Source organism: Notothenia rossii (assembly GCF_949606895.1).
Source record: "Notothenia rossii genome assembly, chromosome: 2".
Lineage (NCBI taxonomy): Eukaryota > Metazoa > Chordata > Actinopteri > Perciformes > Nototheniidae > Notothenia > Notothenia rossii.
Window position 1 is genome coordinate 87,019,659 of NC_136904.1, and position 25,841 is coordinate 87,045,499.

A 25,841-nucleotide genomic window follows, 5' to 3' on the forward strand; every position below is an offset into this window, starting at 1 on the left:
ACACATGTGCATCCTCGAAATTTCTCCAAACAAAGTACGCCGGGCTCGGTACATTTCCAAGTATGCTGGACATTGGAACAGTCCTTCGGCGGCACTCGATGACGTAGTATGCTTGAAATAGTGGCTCTGGAGCAGCTTCACTCGAGATTGAGAAACACCCGCTGACTGCAGTGGGGTTTGAACCTGATCCGAACGCCAACGCACAACCCACTGCACCACACGCCTCCCTATTATGGAAAATCATTTTAATTTTAAATATTATCACCGACCAAGAAGACCTCAATATCTGACATTTGTATAAGAATCCATGCTTTTTCGTATTTGGTCATTTATAGTGTTAGAAATAACATCTAAATCTGCTAAATTGGTGTTTTGTTTTTACTCACTGTCAGCTTGATGACTTTGTCAAAGAAGATCTCTTTGTGGGCAAAGAAGTCAAACACGAAATACTGGTGGAAAGAAGAGAGATACAGATGGTTTAAGTTAGGGTCTCTTAAAAATCACCAAAGAATCACCAGTCCTTATTTTTACCTCATTGTAAAAGGGAGCATTGGTTCCCTCTTTGACTGAAGTCTGTTTCTTCTCATCGCCGATCTCAATCACCACACTGGGGTCGATGTTCTCTCCGACCAGCTGCCGGGCCTCGGTGATGTTAATGGCAATCTACAGGCAAGACAGAACGTTACATACCACAGCACAGATGAGAGGAATTTTGTCAGGACTTATTCCGATTGGGCCCAAGAAGCACTCAATATATGACATATGAACACAACATAGCACAGAGACAGCTCTGGTTAAAGTCACAAATGACATTCTAATAGCCTCTGACAAGGGACTTGTCTCTATTCTTGTCTTGCTCGATCTTAGTGCTGCATTTGATACTATCGACCATGATATCCTATTGCAAAGACTAGAGCACTTAGTTGGCATACATGGAAGTGCATTAGGCTGGTTTAGGTCCTATCTATCTGAACGCTCTCAGTTTGTACGTGTCAACGATGAATCTTCCATGCAAACCAAAGTTAGCCATGGAGTGCCACAGGGCTCAGTGCTTGGACCTATTTTGTTCACCCTATATATGCTTCCGTTAGGCAATATTATAAGGAATCATTCTGTAAACTTTCATTGTTATGCGGATGATACTCAACTATATTTATCAATCAAGCCTGATGAAATTAATCATCTAAATAAAATTCAAGACTGCCTCAAGGACTTAAAAACGTGGATGACCTTACATTTTTTGATGTTAAACACGAACAAAACTGAAGTTATTGTACTTGGCCCGAAGAATCTACGAAACAAATTATCTAAAGATATATTAACTATGGATGGCATTAATTTGGCCTCCAGTGAGACTGTAAGGAATCTTGGTGTTATATTTGATCAGGATTTATCCTTTAACGCCCACATAAAATCAATTTCAAGGACCGCCTACTTCCATCTATGTAACATTGCAAAAATCAGGCATATCTTGCCTCAAAACGATGCAGAGAAACTAGTCCATGCATTTGTTACTTCAAGGCTGGATTATTGTAACTCCTTATTATCAGGGTGTACCAAGAAGTCAGTCAAGTCGCTTCAGCTGATTCAAAATGCTGCAGCTCGTGTACTAACCAGAGTTAGGAAAAGGGACCACATTACTCCTGTTCTGGCTGCCTTACACTGGCTCCCTATAGAACACAGGATAGAATTTAAAATTCTTCTTCTCGCCTACAAAGCCCTTAATGGGCAGGCGCCATCTTACCTTAAAGAACTCATTATACCCTATTGTCCTACTAGGGCATTGCGTTCCAAGAATGCAGGGTTGTTGGTTGTTCCTAGAGTCTCTAAAAGTACAATGGGAGCCAGAGCCTTTTCTTATCAAGCTCCACTTTTGTGGAATCAGCTTCCAGTTTGTGTTCGGACGGCAGACACCCTATCCGTTTTTAAGAGTGCGCTTAAGACCTTCCTTTTTGATAAAGCTTATAGTTAGGGCTGATTAGATTCAGCCCCTAGTTTTGCTGATATAGGCTTAGTTTGTCGGGGGACATCTTACTTCTTCCTTCTCTCTGTCTATACCTGTGTACTCTCATGTTCCGATTAACCCAGCTTCCCCAAATTTCTTTCTTTTTGGTATCTATATACGCCGGGATCCGGAGTCATGGATGATCCTGCGGTCCTGTGTCATGGATTGCGAGTCCTGGATCTTGAGTCGTGGCTGTGGTCCTTGGTCATAAGTCCTGGATGGATATACTCATGGATTCATCTTCCTATTATACACACATGCATTTCCAAACATTTGGACTACCTATGTTGAAAATGTATTATCTTTTCAATTTACACACGGCATCTATTGCACGTCTGTCCGTCCTGGGAGAGGGATCCCTCCTCTGTTGCTCTCCCTGAGGTTTCTCCCATTTTTCCCTTTAAACTTTGGGTTTTCTCTGGAAGTTTTTCCTTGTACGATGTGAGGGTCTAAGGACAGAGGGTGTCATATTGTCATACAGATATTCTGTACAAACTGTGAAGTCCACTGAGACAAATGTAACATTTGTGATATTGGGCTATATAAATAAACATTGATTGATTGATATGTCTCATACTGTAAAGCAGAATCTGTCTTTGTATTCTTATTGTGATTTTGTGCACTTTTTTCTTTATATATTAAATATTTGTATATCTTTCATCAACTTTTGCATCATACATGTGTTCTGACTCTCTTTTTTCATTTTGTACTATATGCATCAAAACCATAATTAGTTTGAAGTGAAATTACTTCTGTTTTCTACAATGCATGGTTCATTAAAGATGATACTCTCCACGTCTGTCTTTTTCATCAGAAAGCACATTCCCCAGTGAATTTGCGGAAATCTATTTAAGTTATATTTTAAAATGGTTATTTTGTATTCATTTTTATTATATTTTATTTTGTATTTATACACATGAATGTTTTGTTATGTATTTTCTTGCTATGATTTTCAACGCATCCAAGTCGCACAGAACATGATTACAAAAAGAAACAATTTAGTTAATTATTATTAGTTATATATATTTTTTCGTTAATGACTGGTAATGTTACTACTCTACAATATCCAAAAATGTAAGTTTTATCTTAATCTTGAATTAAAATAAATGGTGTGTTCTGTTAGCTTTTACCTGGAAGCTCTGCAGTTTCCCTTCACTCTTCTGGATGAGCGTTTTCAGTTTGGCCCTGTGGAAGTATCACACGTCAGTTTCTCTAACTGGTTGTTAAAAGAGGTATACAGAAATAATTACCTATAACAATTACTCATAATCAGTAGTGTGTCATTCAGACTGATCAACATACAAAAAAAAATGTGCTGTCTGAGCATTACCAAGGCATCTTGCTTTTACTGTAAGTCAATTGCATCAAGAGGTGATACTGCTTTGGGAGAGATTTCAAATACACATAAAACCCCTTCTCCTTCACATTGTGTTTAAAAGTAATGTAATGTGAATATTAAATACCTCTTATTGTTTGGTATTATTCTGGTTCTGACTGGGGAACCTTTACGTTGGTCTTCAGAGTGTTCTCCCTCAAGCAGGGAAGAATATTCAGATGACATCGCCAACTCACCTTCTACACACACACAGACACACAGACACACAGACACACACACACACACACACACACACACACACACACACACACACACACACACACACACACACACACACACACACACACACACACACACACACACACACACACACACACACACACACACACACACACACACGCACACAAATTAGTTGTCTTTTATCTACAAAGGGGGAATCTGTGAGCTGAGGGCTACGTCTTGAAGAAAGCTGTTGACCTAGCTGTATTTGAACATGAAGTAGCCATCGTATTACTGTAAAGGCTTTTTTATTGTAATGCCAGAATCCACTTCATGTTGGAATAAATCAAACCTCAGAAGATTTTGGATCATTATATCATTTCATAGGACGTTTGTTAGCACTTCCGTTAAAAAGGGACAGTCACGCCATGATGAGGTTGAGTTTTGTCCTTAAACCACAATGACCGTTCTTCCTATTACACCGGAACTTTACATGTGACTGTTTGACAAGGGTTAGTCTTCCCCAGAGTGAAATGACAGGAAAATTACTCTATTGTACCCTGTAAAAACAACCGAGACATTACGTGAGATTGTGTGTGTGTGTGTTTGTTTTTCAGGCCTTACCCAACGCTCCCGCGTTTACCATGACCAGGTCTGTGTTGCCTTCTTTCTTCTTCTTTTTCCCTTTCATGCCAAACATCTTCTTGGCCTTTCTGCTTACAGAGAGAGAAGACTTTCAGTCAGTGAAATCATATTTTCAACCTTCTCTGTTTCAAATGATACACACACACACACACACACACACACACACACACACACACACACACACACACACACACACACACGAACACACACACACACACACACACACACACACACACACACATACCATGTATACATTACATTGACTTACATGTATTTCCTGGAGACTTATCCTAACCTTAACCATAACCAACACATGCCTAACCCTAACCCTAACCAAGTCTTCACCCTAAAAGTAATGATTCCCCTCATGGGGACCTCCACTTTGTCCCCATAGGGGAAGCCAGTCCTCACACGTGACTGTGTAAACAGATTTAGGTCCCCACAAGGATGGTAATGCTAGGCCACACACACACACACACACACACACACACACACACACACACACACACACACACACACACACACACACACAAACATGATATTTGAACAGCTAAAATGTAACAAATGTACAATCAATGTGAGGTAAAGATCTTAATCTTGAATGAATAAATAAATGAAATGGAAGATGAGGTTAGAGTGTCGATGTAAGTGTGAGTTCACTATATTGGATTTAATGATGTCGGGATTTATTTAGGTCTGTGGTTGATATGAAGATGGCTGCAGTACTGCTGTTTCGAAACCTAGAACATACTTTTACCGCACATATTTAGTATGATGTCTATACATTGACAGAGGGGAAACTCAAATCGTTAGCTAACTCCCTTCATGAGAGCTTCCCTTCCATGAGAGTAATGCATCTTTGTTAACATAGCAGGGTTTACAAATAACAACATGTGTGATGCTTGCTAAAAATGTAATCAATTTTTTCTTGAAATTAAATCACACTTGTCATGTGTTTTGTGCATCATATTAAAATATCTCAAAAAAACCTATATGAAATACAACTAGGAAAAACAAACCATAGATGAAACTACTAGACTGAAGAACAAGTAATAGGGAGCATCTTGAGCTCAGTTTAAAAAAGTAAAAATACATTCAAAGTTATATCAAATAAAAAACGCGTTGGTTTAATCCAAAGGCATTCATCTCAATGCTAATGATTAAACAAAACAAATCCGTTAAACTGCTCACCGCTGCGGAGATGTAGACCTTTCTGGATAATCCATTCTGTCAAAGTCAGAATACGTTTTCTTTGTTCTCCTTTTATCTACTAAGAGGCACCCGGTCCTTCAGCTTACACCTAACTTCCTCCTCATCTCTCTGTGCTCAGACTAAGACATGGTCCTGGACGAGGCTGAATAATACAGCATGTGGTCCTGGCTCATTTCCAGCACAGAATTATCCTGTCAACTCTCTTGTTAACATACTTTGCTCAGTCTTTACCACCCGTTCTTCACACGAAAGCCTCTATTATTTTATATGACCGCACTGCAAATAAAGATTGATGTTACTCCCTTCAACTCGCCCTCACGGAAAAGCCTGTTCTCTTTCCACACCTGCTTTCTCATGCCCTGTTCATTAACTTGATCCAGTCCGTCTGAAGTATCACTTAAACCTGAATGTCCAGTTCAGCTCTTTTTGACTTCTTCTTCCCATGTTTACCTCTCTGTGGTTCCAGTGGCTGATGATCTTTAAAGATTTGTGTTTGTTTGTGGTTTCGGCACAATTTAAAAGCTGTTTCAATTTAATCGCACACTACTGTTTACTAATGCTGCCTGCCAGGATGTTCTCATGAGAAGTTTTCCCTTTGTGTTATATAGATTTTTGTGCATGTAAATGGTCTGCAAAGGCTAAAATCCCAAGGTTCACAGAGCCAGACAACCAATCACAGCAGACTGGGCTCTGGTTTCAGACAGAGGGTGATGAGAGGCAGCACAAGAGCTTCCTGCACATTAAAGCATGGAGACATGTCACAGTAGAGGAACAAAATACAAATATGAACCTGAAGATGAACATAATAATGCCCCTTTATCTAAAAGCAGGAAGTATTGCAGTAAGAATGCAGTTATCTTATCGACCTAAGTCATATCATAGCATAGAACAGCAAACTCCATTGAAATGTTTAAAAGCAAATTAAAAAACCTACCTTTTAATATGGATTTTAATTTGGGTTACTTTCAACTCTCACTAGTATCATTGTCCATGTTTTACTGTATTTTCTTTCTGTTTTTTAAAAAATTGTTTTATTTTAACATAATTTATCACTGTACATGTTTAAACTTGTTCTGTATTCATTTTAATATTATTCTAATATTCTTGTTGTGTGTTTTTTGTAAAGCACTTTGGGTTGCTTTGTGCATGAAAGGTGCTATACAAATAAAGTGTATTATTATTATAAATAATACATAATAAATAATCTCTAACGACCAACAACTTTTTTGATCGAGGTCCCTGAAGCAAAACCTTATCAAATGGGGGTCCCTTAATGAGTGTCAAATGCTAAAGACCATTACTGTAGACGACCACTAGTTGAGACTATAGCTGGACTGTATCCATAATGGCAAATAAATGCTTCCTGCCAGAGAACAAGTTTTAAAAATATGCTTTGAACAGAAAAAAAACATTCCCAAAAAAAAGGCAAAATCTCCATTTCCCAATATTCTGTTGAGTATCGTTGTATATAAGAACAATGCTCATATCCGACCGCACTAAAACCCATTTGAGCATTTGTAACAGGACATTAGCAGCTATATTTGTTTAATCTAAACATGATGAGTTCAGTTATCTGTCAAACATGCAAGGTCGACTCTTTGAAATGACTTAATGTGTGGATGATTCTTGACACTGTGGGGGGATGGGAGGGTTTTGTTGACCCACCCATACAGCTGACATTCTTCTTAACAGTCACTTCATTATTTTGGTCTCAAACTGACAACAGCCATAATTCACACGATGAGCAGGTGTTGCTCACCAGAAACATGTAAAGAGAATCCCTCTAAAAGATCCCCTCCATACGTGTTTAAAGACAAATACAAATATTCAAAATGACATCAACTAGCTGTCCCTCGTTGCAAAATCCTTGCTTGAAGAAAATATAAAAGTAATTTTAATTGAATATCACTTGTGCTTTTTCACTTATGATAAAACATGTAAATAAAGTTAACTCAGTTTGCCTTTCTGCTGCTTTAATTACCTGCTTAAATACTACATATTTGTTGAATGCAAACAATTAAAATGTATTATTTTCAACAAATATTTAAGAAATGAACCATTGAACTGAACACACAAGGCACCAAAAAGGTATAGTTTCATTTTGAGTCCGGCTTTCTACAGGTACTCTTTCAACCCAGGTAGCCTTGAGGGCATATTGCCATGTGTATATAGCACAAGTTGACATTGCAATTAAAAATAATATGATTGCGTTCATTTGCATATTGGACCACAGTTAGCTGTCATTTTGGTGATGGCAGCCTTTAAAATAAAGAAAGGTATAACGATTGTCAGCAGGTGCAACATTTTTTTTGATTTGCCCTCAGCAGTGAAGACTATGAAAGGCACAGCTCTAAGTTTAGGGTCGGAGTAGCTTTAGGGTCAGAGTAGCTTTAGGGTGAGAGTAGCTTTAGGGTCGGAGTAGCTTTAGGGTCGGAGTAGCTTTAGGGTGAGAGTAGCTTTAGGGTCCGAGTAGCTTTAGGGTCAGAGTAGCTTTAGGGTCCGAGTAGCAGTGCTTTAGGGTCCGAGTAGCTTTAGGGTCCGAGTAGCAGTGCTTTAGGTTCCGATTAGCTTTAGGGTCCGAGTAGCAGTGCTGTAGGGTCAGAGTAGCTTTAGGATCAGAGTAGCAGTGCTTTAGGGTCAGAGTAGCTTTAGGGTCAGAGTAGCAGTGCTTTAGGGTCAGAGTAGCAGTGCTTTAGGGTCAGAGTAGCAGTGCTTTAGGGTCACAGTAGCTTTAGGGTCCGAGTAGCAGTGCTTTAGGGTCCGAGTAGCTTTAGGGTCCGAGTAGCAGTGCTGTAGGGTCAGAGTAGCTTTAGGATCAGAGTAGCACTGCTTTAGGGTCGGAGTAGCAGTGCTTTAGGGTCGGAGTAGCTTTAGGGTCAGAGTAGCTTTAGGGTCGGAGTAGCTTTAGGGTCAGAGTAGCTTTAGGGTCGGAGTAGCAGTGCTGCTAGAGGCCCAGTTTGAGTCGTACGTCTGTGTTTAAAGTATCAGATGTCAAAACACTGCACAGCTGTTCAGTGATGATTTTACAACTCTGAAAAGCTACTCAGTCTCAGATAATTGTCAGGTAAACAGTTGAATTAGCATTCAATAGATTACAAAGTAATCTACCTTGTGCACTTTTGTTTGTCCGATGTGCGATATTGGATGATGATGCACTTGGAAGCCACAAACTAATTGTTTTGCCAAATAATCCTGCAGAGAGCCTCAGCTTTAACAGTGGTTTCATTGAATGACTTTGATATTGTCTGTAACACATTTCACTTGTTAGACGCTTTTATCCAAAGCGACTTACATACTCAATACTGTGGGCAATCCCCACAGGAGCAATTTGGGGTGAAGTGTCTCAAGGACACAACGACATGCAGACTGCAGTGGGGTTTGAACCTGTGAACCCCTGATCCCAACACCAAGGCTCTATCCACTGCGCCACACGCCCCACACACAACCTCAGAGTTCTGTGTTGTGCTGATATATAAGACATTTTACGTTAACACCAACAACACCCTATGAGGATTACAATATCTGAACTTTTTAAAGTATTTTTTGTCGTGGATTTTGGAAACTAAACCGCACAGGCTTTTTCAGTTGCAGTTAGCAAAATATCAGTAAAAGACTACATTTGAGTGATGCAGTGATCAAAGGGCTGGAGCGGGTCTCGTACCTGAGTGTGGGATCCATTCCTGCAGTCAGTAGTCAGCTTCAGTCATCAGTAGCAGCAGCTGGATATGCTCCGATACATCCTGTGCACATGTGCTGGCTCAGAGTCAGAGTCAGATCAGAAGTACAGTCACAGCCCGGCAGCCATTGGTGCTGATCTGTTTGTTCAGAGTTATAAAGCATGTGGCTGAAGCACGACTAGCTACTTATTCATTTTTACTTGATTACCTGCTTCCTAGTAAGTAAAAATATTCTCCAATTGTAGTTCACTTGAATATGTATTATTATTAATACTATTATTATTGTTGTTTATGACTATTTTATTATTTACATTTTTTTTAATAGTTTCTGATGATTTTTTATAGCTTTTTATATCATACTTTATTAGACTTATATTTTTATATTAGCACATATTAGTTGCCATTTTAGTAGAAATAGAATTTATTTCAAATGTATTTAACTTATGATTATTTGATGACCATCTTTTGTATTGTTTCTGATTATTTTATAGCTTATTTTACATTATACTATTGAAAAAGTAGTTCTGGTTGCAGCAGTGTTGTGGTAATAGTAGTACATTATAGCAGAAGTATTATTAGTAGTGATCTAAATACTACCCGCAGCAGCAGTAATAGTGCTTGTAACATTATCAGTAGCTATCATTTCTTATCATTGCCAGTCAGATTATCCAGTGAAGTGACAATGTTTAGATAACATGCTGCTTTCTCCTCAAGTTGATATTCAAAATGAAATAAAATGAATCAGTCGTCCTCTTCCTTAGGCACAAATGGAGAAATGTAAAAACAAGAGCAGTTGCAGAGTTATTTACCTAATGTGCGTGTGTTCATGCAGCCCGGTGATCATGTGACCAGGATGTATGAAAGTTGAACAGTTAATAAATCCACCCCTGGTAAACAGAGCAGTCACACCTCATCAGTCAGAGAGGATCAGCAGACTGCAGCTGCTGTCCCATCACCTCAATGTCTTCAACTAAGTGATAAGAAATAACATTTGCTGATCACATTTGTACTCGTCCACAATAAAGTCAAATGTGTGCCGTTCTAATACATTTCACCTCACCCAAGATACATTCAAATGGAAATGGGATGGTATCATTTTGAGTGTTTTTTTTCATTTCCCCACCACAATGTGTGTTTTTTGGACTGAAACCACCATGTGTGTTTCGAGGACAGTACCTGTGGTCTTTGGTGTTTAATTTAAAGTACTATAAATACAAGATTTATAGAAGATCACACCATTTAAAGAACAAATACAACAGTAATATCGATGTAATTGGGAGAGTTTTATACATATATTTACCTATGACTTATTTAATCCCTTTTAATTACTGATTGTTTGTCGCGTCTCTTTGAAAGTACTGTTCACTCCTGCTACACATATCCTGAGATAACATTTCAGTGTTGGGCAAGTTACTTTAATAGTTATAGTCACTGCTCTCAAAAGTAACTAGTTACTTTATTAGTTACTAAATTGTAAAAGTAACTAGTAACAAGTTACTTTACTTTAAAAATAATAACAATACAAATACAAGTTTTTGTGTTGTTCTGTGGCACATTAAGAGAAAAGACAACTCCCCATCATTGTAGCAATTATCATTATGAAATGTAGTGGAACAATAAAACACAAAAGTTCTCATTCATAACACTCCGTTCGATGTCTCACTATGGGATGCGCCTCATCGCGGAGCAAACAGAAGCATTAATCTCATTACGCCAATCCTGATTGGCTGGTGATCTTGACGTCAGCGTCAGGGAATCCACCCCCTATAAGTAGCTTGCGCTACGCCGCATGCGTCATTCAAACACCTCTTCTCGCTTCGGAGCACATCTCGAGAAAGATCAGTAGCTAGCTAGCTTAACGGTCCACAGACTGATTTACGAAGCTAACCTTCGGTCGACGGGCGCTCGCCGGCTACTTCTATATATACTTCTGCAAGAAGACTGTTAATACCAACACACCAGTTAGTATTGCAAATCGACCTCGCCGTTTTCTCCTCGGGAATAAAGGTAAGGTTTTGATTTTTTCAAGCTAGCAACACACGTGTTGCTAGCTTGTCTTCCCTCACTACCGACACCACGGTAGCAAGGACGTTTTTTCTTTTTCTCTCTCACACCAGAGGAGGGGAAGATAAAAAGGGTATTAACACACCAGTTAATATTCTTTGAGAATAAAATTCTACACCGTCGTTTTTTCTCCGGATTAACGACAGTTGGGGAAGTATTTTTTCTCAGCAACGTACCTGTTACGAGCGGGTCCTCTCCACGCCGTCACCACGGCGACCGAGATGGACGCTTCTCTCCCTCACACCAGAGGAGTCAGGGACTCGGAGGCTCGGCTCTGTGGCTGCGGGTTGAAGATATCAGGCACAGACTCACACCAGGTCTGCTCGTCCTGTCTCGGGCTGGAACACGCCCAGGAGGCTATCGACAACCCCGGCTCGTGCGGACATTGTGCCCGCTTCACCATCAAGAGCCTCCGCCGACGGCTAGCACGCCAAGCTAGCTTGTCGGGTCAGGACTCCCTCATGTCCTCTGATTTACCGGACGGAAATCAGGACACGGGGGCGTCCACCACAGAGATGGAGCCCCGCACTGTGTCGGTCTGGGGCTCATCAGTAGTGGCAGCTGCAGAACCGGAGTCCCGCGCCGTGTCAGGCTGGGACTCGGTGGCAGCGAGGGACGTGCGAGCGGAGCCCCGCGCTGTGTCAAGCTGGGGCTCCCAACTGGACCTCACCATGGTCTCGCCCGCGGATGATGTCCCGGAGTTGGACTACATGGAGGACGAAGAGGATGAAACCTCTGGATTCCTCCTGTCCGACTCTGATGAGCAAGACGATGATGTCTTCGTGTCATCAGCTCAGGCTGCAAAGCCGGGAGCGATGGCTGCTCTCCCGGGCGATAGCACACCAGCTTCGCCCTGTCTGAGCATAGACCTGCAGGCCGTGTGTCAGCGTGCCGCAGCCAGCCAAGACATCCCATGGCCCGAAATGGCCAAGGAGACCTACAGGTCCCGTTACGAGGGGAAACATTTGCCCCAAGCAACGAGGACAAAGAGGCAACTCCTGCCGGTCTTCCCGGAGATGTTGGATGAGGTGTCGGTCTCGTGGAGAGACCGGCCCTTCAGCAACAAGGCCCCAATCCAGGGTGCCTCCTCCCCTAGACTGCGACGGTATGGAGAGGCTCGGCCTGCTCCGCATACCGCCGATGGAACCGCTGGTGGCAGCTCACCTCCTCCCGAGGATGGCGACTACACCGAGCAGGAACCCCACGCTGCCGGCAAAGGCGGACCGGTTCCAGTCAACCATGACTGAACGGTCCTACAGAGCCGCAGCATTGTCTGCCAGGGCTTTGAACATTTCCTCGCTGCTAACCGCTTACCAAGCGGAGCTCTGCGAGGATCTATCGAGTAATCCTGGACCGGCAGTACTGGACGAGATAGCCGCGATCACGGACATCTGTCTCCGCGTTCAACGCTGCGCCGTCCAGGCCACGGGAAAGGCAATGGGAATTATGGCGGTGCAGGAAAGAGCTAGATGGCTCAACCTCACCAACCTCCCAAAACCGGGAAAGAGAGGATGTGCTGGACATGCCCATCGTTCCCGAGGGGATTTTCGGATCTGCGCTCGCTTCTATGCAGAAGAGATGCGAGTCCAAGAAGAAGGAAGACGAGGCCCTCCACCTCTGTCTTCCTCGATGGGTCCAGCCGCTGCCTTCACAGCGGCAGTCCCTCGCCCAAGCTACCTCAGCTGCTCGGTTTAAAGTACCAAAACAGCAGAGGTCACGGCCCGCCCCGAGTCCCCAGCCCAGGCAGGAGACGAAGGCGAATTGGCCCAGAAAGTCTCCGGTTCCGGCTGCAAACCGGAATTTCGGCCAGCAGGCGAGGAAGAAGAAGCTGGCGGCCTGACAGCCTCCTCTTCTTCCCTCGGTGACGGAGCTGGAAGGTTCCCCAGCTCCAGATGTGTTCCCGCTGCCTCGAGAGATGCCTCAAAGCCATCCTCAAGTGCACCAAAACACATGTCACAATATTGCTCTGTTTTCTCGGATAAAGCATTTTCCGCTGACGCATCCAGGCCTCAGGCTGAGGGCGCAGCTCAGAAAAATGAAAGAGAAAACAATAAAACCAATAAACAGCCCGCCATTTGTTCCCCTTTTGAGAACAGCTACGGCCTCTCTCAAAAGGCGGACGATGAACGGGTCTGTGAAGGCACCGCCGCCACGCGCATGCGCAGTAACGACTGGGGTTGTGAGGCTACCACCGTCACGTGCAGGCGCAGTGCCGGCTGGGGTTGTGAAGGCACCTCCGTCACGCGCATGCGCAGTGTCGGTGGGGACTGTCAAATCGGGGTACCACCGTGTTCAGACACTAGAGGGCCCCATAACACAACAAATAGAGACTCAGAGGGCAAAAGACGTGACATCTCCGCTGGCTCTAAGGAGCGAACAGTGGAAGATGCTCACAACGTCTGCTTGGGTGTTCAAGACAGTTACACGGGGTTACAGACTCCAATTCGCTGTCACCCCCCCTTGCTTCTCGGGCGTTCTGTATTCACAGGCCCGAGGGGAGTCAGCCCACATTCTAGAAAGAGAGATTCTCTCACTTCTAGAAAAGGAGGCTATATCTATAATACCCGCCGAGCAGAGTCAGAGCGGCTTTTATTCCAAGTATTTCCTCGTTCCCAAACGGGGAGGGAACGGAATTCGGCCAATACTAGATTTGAGGGCTCTGAACAATATCTAAGAAGATACAAATTCAGAATGCTCACTCACACATCTCTGCTGCGTCTCGTGCGACAAAACGACTGGTTTACATCAGTCAACCTGAAAGATGCGTATTTCCACATCCCAGTATATTACCCACACAGGAAATATCTGAGGTTCGCATTTCAGGGGATCTGTTACGAATACAGAGTACTTCCCTTCGGTCTGTCTCTCAGTCCAAGAGTGTTTGTACGATGTACGGAAGCCGCGATAGCCCCGTTAAGACAACAGGGTATTCGCCTGGCAACCTACCTAGACGACTGGCTGCTTCTCGCACAGTCGGAACAGGAGGCTATTACGCAGACAAATGTCCTCGTAAAGCACCTGCTCAACCTGGGTTTCATAATAAACACAGAAAAGAGCATGTTGTGCCCGGCACAGACTGTACTCTTCCTGGGTTTACACCTGAACTCGGTGCCCAGCCCGCCTGTCAGCGGAAAGAGTGAAAGCTTTCAGAGCTTGCCTCGCTCATTTCCAGCTGCGCAAACATGTTCTTTTCAGATCATGCCTGCGGTTACTGGGGCTCATGGCGTCAGCCATCCTGGTTGTACGGCTGGGACGGTTACACATGAGGGAGTTTCAGCGCTGGGTAGCCGCTCTAAAACTAAACCCTGTGCGTCATGGAGCACGGAGAGTGATGGTTACTGTGAAATGCGTAATGGCATTGCGCCACTGGCTGCACCCGATTTTTCTGGTACGGGGCGTGCCTATGGGTGCTGTCCTTTCAGGGAAGGTGGTCACCACAGACGCATGTCTGACAGGCTGGGGAGGTATTTACGAAGGTCGTCCGGTGAGGGGTCTCTGGAGCAGAGACCTCCAGCGGTCGCACATAAATTACCTGGAGCTTTTAGCGGTGTTCCTCACCCTAAAACGCTTTCTGCCTTTTCTCAGAGGACACCATGTCCTTGTGAGGACGGACAATACGACCACAATATCGTATATAAACCGACAAGGGGGTTTGCGCTCTCTCCAGTTACACATGCTGGCACGCAAACTGATCTTGTGGAGCTGCGGCCGTCTCCTCTCTCTCTGAGAGCGACGCACGTACCGGGTGTGATGAACCTCGGTGCAGACCTGCTGTCCAGAGGTGTACCACTATATGCAGACTGGACTCTACATCCAATGGTTGTGAGCCAGCTGTGGGTGCGTTACGGCCGAGCCGCGGTAGATCTGTTCGCATCAAAAGAAAATGCTCACTGTCAGCTTTTCTTTTCAATGCGCGATCAAAACGCACCATTAGGCGTGGACGCGCTCGCGCACATTTGGCCTCCGGTCCTCCTGCTTCCTCCACTAGGTCTCTTTATGACTGTAAGTGGAGGGTGTTTGAGGACTGGTGCCTTCAAAAAGGGCACACCTCTTTTCAATGCCCTGTGGGAGTGATTTTATCATTTCTACAGGACCTAATTGATAAACACAGAGCTTTCTCCACGATCGAAGTCTACCTGGCTGCTATTGCTGCATGCCATGTGGGTTTTGAGGGTAAGACGGCCGGCCAGCATCCTCTGGTCTGCCGTTTTATTAAGGGAGCTCGCAGGCTCCTTCCTGTTTCCAGGTCACTGGTGCCCTTATGGGACTTGACAGTGGTTTTAGATGGGCTCACTCGAGCCCCATTTGAACCCCTGGAAGAAGCTGACATGAAGCACCTGTCACTCAAGATAGTGCTGTTACTGACCCTGGCATCCGCCAAGCGAGTCAGTGACATTCATGCGCTATCTGTACATCCTTCATGCACTCAGTTCGCCCGAGGGTTAACGAGAGTGTTGCTGAAGCCCAACCCTGCCTTTATACCTAAGGTGGTTGGTTCATGTACCCCCTTTGACATTGAGGTATTTCCTCCGCCGCTGTGTCCCTCCGGGGAACAGCAGCCGAATTTGCTATGTCCAGTCCGTGCTTTACGCACTTATATGGACAGATCAAAAGAGTTTCGTCATAATGACCAACTCTTTGTGTCCTGGGCTAACCCTCAGAAGGGCAAGCCTGTTACTAAGCAACGGCTCTCTCACTGGATTGTGGAGGCAATTGCTTTGGCTTACACGAGTCAGGGTCTGCAGGCACCTTCGGGTTTGCGTGCTCATTCGACTCGTGGTCTGGCTACATCCTGGGCTTTGTTCAGGGGTGTTTCCATCCAAGACATTTGTGCAGCAGCGAGCTGGTCCTCGCCGCTCACTTTTGTCCGCTTTTACAGATTAGACGTCTTTGCTCCCAGTGTGGCCCATGCAGTGCTGGGCCCCCTGCTGAGTTAGAGCTCTAACTGTTAAGTTCTGGTTGGTCTTGGTGACTTTTGAGATAAGCTCGTCTGGCAATTCGGGAGCTACAATATCCCATAGTGAGACATCGAACGGAGTGTTATGAATGAGAACTATAGGTTACTTACGTAACCCCAGTTCTCAGAGTAACATGAAGTGAGATGTCTCACCAGACGGCCCTCCTTGCTATGGTGAAGCGAGAAGAGGTGCTTATTTTGAATGACGCATGCGGCGTAGCGCAAGCTACTTATAGGGGGTGGATTCCCTGACGCTGACGTCAAGATCACCAGCCAATCAGGATTGGCGTAATGAGATTAATGCTTCTGTTTGCTCCGCGATGAGGCGCATCCCATAGTGAGACATCTCACTTCATGTTACTCTGAGAACTGGGGTTACGTAAGTAACCTATAGATATGTTTAGACATTTTGATAGGCATCTTTATTGTAGCCTCAACAATCAAGTGGACAATGCTTTCTGTCCTGCACACAGTTTACATTTGACCGTAATATGTTTTGCGTCCTTTACCCCCACAAATTGATAGTGGTTGTATTTCCAAGTTGCAAATGCGCTGCTGCTCTCGCTGATACTTGCATCTGCCATTGTGTGTGTGTGTGTGTGTGTGTGTGTGTGTGTGTGTGTGTGTGTGTGTGTGTGTGCGTGCGTGTGTGTGCGTGTGCGTGTGTGCGTGTGTTTGTGTGTTAGCATTAGCAAGTGTTCGTGCGTATTTTCCCCATAAGGCAAGACCCACCCAGCTCTGTCTCTGATTGGCTTACCCTGAAATGTTACCCCGCGTTAACCAATCATCACTCCTCTCTGGTTACTTTCACTTTTCCATGGTGCTGTGAGAGGACATCGCTGTATTCGCCTGTAAATTACATCCGCAGGGAGATTCGGTTCAGTTCCATCACATAATGTAACGCAGTAACGCACCCATTTAAATCACAGTAACTATAACGGTGTTACTTAATGGGAATATGTAACTGGCAACGCTATTAGTTACCACAAAAAGTAGTTGCGTTACTGTGTAACGCGTTAGTCCCAACACTGCATTTCACGTGCTATTACCTTCATGTATTTGCTCCATAATTACAACAATTAAACCACAACATTAGTATTAATTATTACCAATATATGACCAGGCTGTTGTATTTGTTAAAGAAACATGTTTTTTTCCAGAGTACTAAACTGATATGTAATTATTGATCTGTAAACCTTGTATTTATCTTGGTCCTAAATGACCACTGCATCATATCGATGTTTTTCACTATACTAAACCTAAATAACCGTGTTGAAAGGAAAACCATGTTTCTGCAGATAAGTAGTTATCAGTACTTTAAAGCAAAACATTTTATTTATTTTTTCACAGTGACTGGAGCAAAAGTGCATTTATAAAAAGGTGATCACAATTCTAAAATACAATATAAGAATTTCTCATTTGTAATCATTCTAAGTCCAAAAGGTGAACTACATACCATTAAATATAACTTGAACAACTACATTTGCATACAACCTAACTTGTAAAGTAACTTAAAATGTGATGCTTCAGTCCAGGTCAGGTAGAAAGTCTTTGGATGTGCATCTTCAGGTCAACGCAGTTTTCCAGCCACACCTTCAAAATAGTTCAACTCTGCGGTATCTTCCCTGCAAAATGAATGTTCTGTTAGTGTCCGCTGAGCAGGTTGCAATTTTCCCTTTCTCTTTCCATATTTGTCTTCTGGACCGGGATTGAAACCAATGACCTCTCAGCGGTAACTCAACTCTGCTAATGCCCGGTTTACTTGCCCCTTTATAATCTATTTCAATCCATCAACGTCCATCTTGTTTTCTTCATTGTTGAAAGTATGATCCCTCACACATATCTGGAAAAGATCAAATGAGAAAGTGAATGAAATCAGTCTGAGACCAAGTTTAACTTCTGTGACTAAAACGTCACCTTAACCAATGTTTAGGCAAGTTGGACATTTGGGGTTTTGCCAGCGGTTGAACTAAGAAACAAACTCTTAGCATACAGTATGTATACACATTCACAACACTAAGTCTATCTGTTACTATGTATCATCTTTTCAATATGTACATTGTTTGTAGACAGAGGACAGGCATTAAAGCACACAGTCTGATGCTGTACATGTTTCATCAAGGCTGAAACTCAAATAAATGTTCACATCATATCAGAGGAACCAGAAAAGCTGGATGATATTGTTTGTTTACAGCCTGTGTGGATTCAGGTGTTCACATAGTTGGACAGCAATGAAAACAATGATTGGTAGCCCCTATATTTAGTTAATCACAACATGTTCTTTAAATAAACTAATGGACCTTCGTCATGACTCATGAGTGATGGCTACTTGTATTTTGGGTAAATCTGGTATGATGTAAATACAGCATACTGTTATGACATGCCCCACAGATGTAAAGACAACCTTAACGTGGTAATTTACGTCACGGCAGGATATTTTAATGAGCCTGTATGTTTAGAGGGTGAAGCCAAATCTAAATCGCTTGTTGAATCCCATATTTTCTACACTAGGCAGCCAACAAAAAAACAGACTATAGGTTGCCATATGTGTGTAATACTGGACCCATCATCCTAGTAGACATTTTGCTCATAGTCAGACAGTCATTGTTTGAATTCATTCCAACATAAAGAACTTATACATTCAACACGAAGACTATCAGACTCAACTTTATCAGGTTCTTACAGCAGAGATGGGTGGGAATTGGACTGACAATCACAGCAGGTGGACACCTTGATGGTGAATGATTTCAGATTCAATCAGGGCTTTATAGCCTCTTGAGGGTACAACATTACATTAACATATACTAAACAAACAGTTGTGACACATGTACCAATTCCCCCTCATGTGAACCTCTCGGGAAATCTACAGAAGAACCACAACAGGCAGCAGCAAGGCCTTCGAATGATGACAATGCAATTTACATGTAAGCTTGGGCTTCATACCTGGGGTTTGTTGGCTAAGAGAAGCTGGTGACATGGTGGTTTCAGAGGAGGAACTGCAGCATGAAGACGTTGTGGGGGGGGGGGGGGGGGGGGGGGGGGGGCATATCCAACTTTGTAGAGGTTAGGGAAACTACTTGGTTGGTTGATAATGTGTAACAGGATTTTGAAGGATGCAACTGGTCTGGTTTTTAAGTTGTATTTGGAAGATGAAGTGTTTAATTGTTAAAGCAATGTTGATTTTGGCTAGGCAGGGGGTTCTGAAGGGGTCTTTTGACTTGTTTCACAGAGGCATCAGATCAGGATCATTTAGTTTGATGCTTCAAATTAGGAAACAAAAAGACAGTTTTTCTCCTGTTGAGGTGGTTGGTTGATGTGGAAATAGCAGAAAGAGACTTGTTGGTTGATCACAGGTTTAAGAACATATTCCAGAGATTGATCTCTCACTATCCTGGAGGGGGGTCTTCAGATGAATTCCTAAACGTGGTCATTGGTTTAAGTAGTATTTACAAGTATTCTTGAAAGGTTCAGGAGATTTCAGGAAGGGAGGACCAAGGAAGAGTCGGACCTTTGACGTCAGAACATTTCACAGGAACCGAAGAAAGACACTCTTTGTCCTCAGGAGGATTTCAAGTTGAAGAAGACGAAGAGTTTTGTTATTAGGAACAAGAGCATTCACAAGAGGAGAAGGAACATAGATTGAGGGAGCAGGAAACTTTCAAGGATTTGAAGGCAGATGGAAGGACCGGGGCTTTGAGAGAAAGAGCAAGGGATTGGAGTTGGCGTTAGGAGTACAGCGCATCAATACCTGCAGGAGTGAGAACCAGGGCTTGTAGAAGGTCAGACAGAGAGACAATCCCTCTCACCACATCCCCGCTGTCAACCAACACCAAACGATGCACCTAGAGGAGAGAGGACATGGTCGTCATGCTTTGATTATTGCACGTGCCACATACTGTCGTGTTAAAGAACAATATCAGAAGGAAAATTATAAAGAAAGACAAACTAAATCTGTGAAGGTAACTGTTCGAAACAGGAATTGAAATGCTCATTTCAAGAGACGGGAGGTCACAGTGGAATACAAATATTGTTCTCTCTAATTCATTGTCAACAACCACTTGCGTTTGAGTGTATCTTGACTGTGTCCTTATTGAAAACAACGGAAAACATGACCCATTAATGTGTGAGAATCGTAACAGAAAGCTAAATAGATTAGAGTTCAGTGCAATGCGTACGAACAAGAAAAACCTTAGTTACATAAACCAGTTAGGGAACATTATTCATCCTACATATAATAAGGTTATGTCAGACAGACAGTGAATGAATGTGTGTGTTACCTCAGCCTTTGCAATGCGGTCGATGATGGTCTCCAGTGTTTCGTAAGGGTAACACTTCAGCACTCCCTCCACACAGCAGGCTCTGGAGGAAATGGCCTCCCTCACCGTCATGTCCAGGTTGTTGTAGTTTTTCTGGGCTGCGAGGTTCTAAACCAAGGAGAAAAACAGAAAAAAATATTGGTCCACTAACAGCAGTTCAAGTAGTTTAAATGTACTCGATTTTAGGCAATATAGTCCTCATTGCATGCATTGAAAGCTGAGCATGCAGCTGCAAAATCTGGACATGGAAAATGGAAAATGGCATTCCAAAATATGGATGAAAATGATATATTTGACGGTGTTTTTGCGGTTATTAAACCATGAATGATATCTAAACCAGACAAAAACAACAATTGTAATGAGCATGACAAGGGATTGAAGGAACCACAATTATTATGGGATGTGTGAAACTAACTTACAATGACGTCAAACCTGGAGTACAGTGCCACGACTTTACCTACGGAGGAGAACATGACAGACCATAGATGGTAGATGAAAACAAAACATAGATGTCAACTGAAACCCTCTTTTTATTAAACTGACAAACAAAATGACCCTTTTTTTTAACCTCCCACAGTAAAATGTTACGTTGGCCTACCTTGCTCATTGACTACAGGTAGAGCAGAAACTCTTCTCTCCACAAAGATAGTCAGAGCGTCATAGACTGAGGCCGATTCCTGGACTGTTGCAATCTCTCTGAAGGTACCGATCGCCACCTCATTGATACGCTTCTGAAGAAACCTGGGCTTAGGAATCATAGATCCCTGGAGGGGACGGGAGGAGAGAGACAAATACAATATCTTAATGTCAAACCAAATTGGGAACAATTCCATAGAAGTCAAACAGAAATGCACTGCTAACGTTTCCCACTGTTTTTAGTTCTCTTAAATTCTGTCAGTAATGCAATCTGTTTAAATGTATCAATTTCTCACCCCCCATTTTTTATTGATTTACTAATTCGCCTCTTCTCTGAATACAAAACCCGATTTCCAGCACATCCCCAAATTAGTCCAAGGGGGAAGTACCCTATTTGGATGAATGTATAACAACTTTAGGACAAGCCAAAGAAAGATACTCTCAGAGAAATCTTACAAAGATGTGGAGGAACTTGAGGATGCGTTTGTGAGTCAGGATGTGGAGGACATTTCCTGATGCCGGGTCGATGATCGGCAGCCGGTGTATCTTATTCTTCAACAAGGAGTAGATGGCATCAAACAGACTGGGGAGAAATAGAATCCCATGATTACGATTATTATAATTACACATGAGGACTTTAACATAGAACAACAGCTCGGACTCGGGTGATGTCTGGCTCCGAATGTAGAAAGGTTGACTTTAAGCCCAAAAATGTACAGCTTTTTGAAAATACCACCAACCATTATTAGCACTAACACAATAGTTAAACTTAAAAGAGAGTGTGCAAAGAGCCATGAAGATATCCCACTTTTAAATACCTAAGACAATGTTTTAAACTAAAAGGACAACGGCTAGTATCTTATGTGGCATATTACAATTTATAGGAAGACATTTGACCATGAACCTGAATTTAATGAATTATTTGAGAGGCTGGTTTTCACCTGCAGTCAGGAGTGATGCTGATCAGTCTGTTGATATGGTACTGTAGATAGGTCTCTGCCAAGATAGAGAATCACAATGTATTAACACAAACTACCAAAACAAAATGTAGATAGCTAAAAAAAAATAGAAAGTAATCAACTATATAATGTTGTAGAGACCTCTCCATGTCTCTATCTTGTGCTCTTCCAGCTCATATATCTGAACCTGCAGAACAAAGAAACATCATTAGCCTCGAAAGTATATGTTTGATTTCTAAATCCTGATTTTCTACTTAAAACGGATCATTTAAAGAAGTGACACCATTGTGCATGGTGCATGGCATTTCAACACGACACCGACTGGCATGCAACAAACTCTTAGGACCTAAGGTGTTTTATTTGCCACAAATAATCCAAAGGTCACACGGCTCACCAGAGGAGACTTGTAATAGCGATGGAGAATGTTGATGAAGTCAGTGATGGTCAGCATACCTGCACGCAAACACAGGCACAATGGAAACATCAGACATGTATCTAAGTGGACATTTAAAGCAGCCGTATTAAGCTCCTTCTCAGGTTCATATTTGGTGCTTCTACTGGGAAAAAGGTCTTTATTGTTCTCATACTGCCTGTGCTGCAGCACCTCTTTTCACCCTCTGTCTGAAACCAGAGCCCAGTCTGCTCTGATTGGTCAGCTGGCTGGCTCTGTTGTGATTAGTCAACCGCTTAGAGATTTCCCAAACTTCAGCCTATCACGTACAATGTGCTGGAGTGCTAGCCCATAGAAGCACAAGGAGTCCAATGAAGGCCAATGACGTGTGGGAGAGAAACTTCCTCTGGAGGGAACTTTGGGATTATAGGCTTTGCAGACCTTTTTACAGTACATGCACAAAAACCTATCTAACACAGGAAAGAGAAAACCAGAAGAAACTAAATATGGCCTCTTGAAATATATACCACAAAGTCTCTTTCTCCCCAAAAGTGGTAGAGCCACATAATGTTACTGCTCACCCACAAAACACTTCAGCTTGTTGTCCCACAGTGGAGCGGCCCTCACTCCGTTAGCTACCAGAGCAAAGAAAGCCTTCTTCACCTGTTGAAGCACACAAAGATTTAATAATTACATCCCAAAATAGTCATGCATTTAAAACATTTTTATTTATTTTCTAAATAAAAGATGTCCCATACCTGTAGTGTTGTGTCAAAAATGACCAGTTTGGAGCTGGTAGGGATGGCGTCATAGCAGCAATGACTCTTCATGAAGTTCATGTAGATGAACGTGTCAGGGTCTGTGGCTTAATGGGGTTCAAAAGCATGTGTTGCTTATGACTACCAATTACAAATAAACACGTGAACACACATCATATACACTGGTGCCAAGAGATATGATGTAAAGTCAAAATATCAACAACCTTTTTTGCAGTAATCATGATAAACGTTGGGCATGGGAATGTGATTTTCATTATCAAATCATTCAGGTTTGTTTGCACATTGTTCATGCAAACAATTCTACAGAATAACAGGAGCACTTGAGGCTGTAGACGTTCTTGCTGCACAGGAACTACCATCACTATACACACAAATCACACAATCTTCCAATCTTACCTTGGCTCCTCACTGGGAGACCATCTTCTTCCTCATCCTCCTCCTGGTCCATCTCAAACAACGGAGCCTGGGAAAGGAAGCAAATCAACACTTTTTGTGGTGTAGTTGTCACGTTTCCAGGACCAAATAAAGCCCTCAGTGGTATTTGACTTGCATGGTCTGTAATATAATCTGTATCTGTGATGAAAACGTGCGTTAAAGACAGAGCTGTTGTAGGACTGTCTGCAGATAAGATGGCATGTTTTATGGCAGCAAACAAGAATGTGTATTTATATTTTTGTTGCAACAATCCTGTCATTTAAGGCCCTGAAGAAGTTGCATTGGAAAAACTGTGGAAAATAGATAAAACATGGAATTTGTGCAACGTATATCCTGGAAAGAGTCCAACTTGCAGCATGCCTGGGAGACAATAGAGATTCCCAGAAGGAGCCGGAGGAAGTGACAGCAGCTCTGTTTCTCTGTTATCACCATGGACTTAAGGAGTGAAGGGGAAAAGGGTGAGTGGACTAAGTTTGACAGGGAGAGTGCGCAGCGTTTATAGCTTTACCAGAATTAGCCATGAGCTACTTCATATCTGTGGGTCCTAGTCAGGAAACAAACAATATAACATATGCATGTGTGTCTACAGTATAAAGAAACACTAACCAGACAGTTATTCATCATTAAACAACAACATCAGCAACAACAACATTAAAGCAGCACAAGAACTGCGGTATATATCTCTGTGCCACAAGAGTAGTGCGTACTTTGAAATTCTTTTTTTATCCATATCTTGGCCTTACAGGACACCATCCACTTGTGTGGCCTGAATGAAAAATGATATCAAGCTTAGGGAACAGTTTCACACCATCAAGTACTTATTTTCTCATATTAAAAGCTGTGTGGTTAACATGTCTCTGATGTGTTTCAAAGTGATAATTAAGGATCACATTTAAAACGTGGTGTTTTGCTGGTGAAGAAAATGGTCGAGATACCCATTGTAGGCTGTTTCAGACAAATGGGTAAAAAAGGGAATGAGAAGTTAACGATATGAAAATAAACTTAACGGAAAGATACAAACAATAATACAATTAAAATCAAAGTTTAAGAGACTGTTAACATCTCACAGCTTAACAGCTATACACATCAGTGCATGCACACACTCACTTTGTTCAGCCACTACACAAAGAATGTGAATGTGCTTGACTTTAAAATGGAAATGAACAGCTGGTGCAATGAACCTGCATTGTAAAGAAGCCCTAGTGTTTCTTTCTTTTGGATCCTCTGATACAAAGACATGTTCAGTAGATTTCAGTTACCAGTAAAGTGTTGGTGGAGTGAGTGAGCAGAGTGTCCTACCTCTGCAAAAGGCTCCATGACTGGGCAAGGGGAGCAGGAGGTCTGCCCCTGTGAAAGCAGACCTGCTGGTGAAAGCCTGGACTACAACCCTCGACCTGCTGTCCAACTCTGCTACCATGTCAATATAAAGAAGTCCAAGCAAGGAAAGAAGGAGGTATTGGACGTACAAGACAAAGTAAATCTGCGCACAACCTGCTGCTACAGCCAGCTGGGACTGAATGTCTGGGAAAGACTGAGGTCTAAATCTGGAGTGAGGGGTGATAGGCCTGTGGCATTCACACAGAGAGAGAGGGGAAGCATGCACAGGGAGAGTTAAAAGGGGCTAAACACAGACACATGAAAATACTTTATAACGTCTGTCACTTAGGATCTTCAGCTTGCTGTTTACATTATAATGCAAATCAATACATAATCTTGTTATTATTGCTATTGTGCTTTAAAAAAAAAAAAAAACATGTCAAGCGTTTTAAAATCATACAAACGATTTTATTGAAGAAGAAGCAATCTTGGACATCATACCAACAAATTGCAGGTCTGGATGCCCCTCAACGTGTTGTATAACTACTAATTGGACATGTGATGAGCTAATTAAATGTAACACAAAACCATAACTCAATTATCAATGTGACAACGACACCTTTTTGATCTACAGATTCCGATAGGGTAAACACACATTTTGCATGAGTACACTTTTGGAAGATTGATAGAACAGCTTAATCGCTACCGCTGTTACCTCACACTGGCACCCGTGCGTTCGCTCACATGGGGACTAATGAGCAGGGTATCTAATGAGGAAGTCTCCCAAAACACACAGGAGGAGTTGTTACAGCTGGTCCTTTGCCTTCAAGCTGCATTGGTTCATTTTTTCATCCACTCAGGGGCAGTGCAACAAGCTGTGAACCAAGCACTGA

The 25,841-nt window shown here is 42.7% G+C and overlaps 2 protein-coding genes across 11 annotated transcripts in view; both read right to left on the reverse strand.

The window, feature by feature from the left end:
- The window catches only part of fer1l6 (fer-1 like family member 6), a 28,234-nt gene extending 22,613 nt beyond the window's left edge, over nt 1–5,621 (reverse strand). Inside the window, exons 1-6 of the mRNA XM_079665791.1 lie at nt 5,397–5,621; nt 4,185–4,273; nt 3,469–3,580; nt 3,136–3,190; nt 532–663; nt 387–449 (exon numbers count right to left, since the gene is read on the reverse strand). Coding sequence (XP_079521917.1) covers nt 387–449; nt 532–663; nt 3,136–3,190; nt 3,469–3,580; nt 4,185–4,273; nt 5,397–5,431 — 486 coding nt within the window. The 5' untranslated portion in view covers nt 5,432–5,621. The remainder of the gene's footprint in view (nt 1–386; nt 450–531; nt 664–3,135; nt 3,191–3,468; nt 3,581–4,184; nt 4,274–5,396) is intronic.
- An 11,795-nt stretch (nt 5,622–17,416) lies between these two features.
- On the reverse strand, nt 17,417–25,179 carry prkag3b (protein kinase, AMP-activated, gamma 3b non-catalytic subunit). 10 transcript variants are annotated; one of them, XR_013805353.1, is made up of 14 exons: nt 24,931–25,179; nt 23,593–23,659; nt 23,176–23,282; nt 22,999–23,080; nt 22,421–22,479; nt 22,168–22,213; nt 22,009–22,063; nt 21,524–21,650; nt 21,030–21,195; nt 20,851–20,888; nt 20,393–20,539; nt 19,864–19,957; nt 17,858–17,958; nt 17,417–17,740 (listed from the first exon to the last, which is right to left on the reverse strand). XR_013805353.1 is itself a non-coding variant. In XM_079665581.1 (14 exons), the coding sequence occupies exons 1-13, from the start codon at nt 24,946–24,948 to the stop codon at nt 17,927–17,929; spliced, it is 1,038 nt and encodes a 345-aa protein (XP_079521707.1). In that variant the 5' UTR covers nt 24,949–25,179; the 3' UTR covers nt 17,417–17,740; nt 17,882–17,926. The 10 variants fall into 10 exon arrangements, 5 of the variants coding, with proteins under 5 accessions (XP_079521707.1, XP_079521709.1, XP_079521705.1 ...); XR_013805354.1 differs by having other exon boundaries at nt 17,882–17,958; nt 19,059–19,957; nt 24,931–25,178; XM_079665581.1 differs by having other exon boundaries at nt 17,882–17,958.
- Between the last annotated feature and the right edge of the window lie 662 nt (nt 25,180–25,841).

Excerpts from the sequence above, each read along its gene's own strand:
- prkag3b (XM_079665581.1), bottom strand. Across the intron at positions 20,540-20,850 it reads ACTCCAGGTTTGACGTCATT|AACCTCGCAGCCCAGAAAAA; the intron begins GTAAGTTAGTTT and ends TCCTTGGTTTAG. Across the intron at positions 17,959-19,863 it reads CCTGGTTCTCACTCCTGCAG|ATATGTGTGAGGGATCATAC; the intron begins GTATTGATGCGC and ends GATCTTTTCCAG.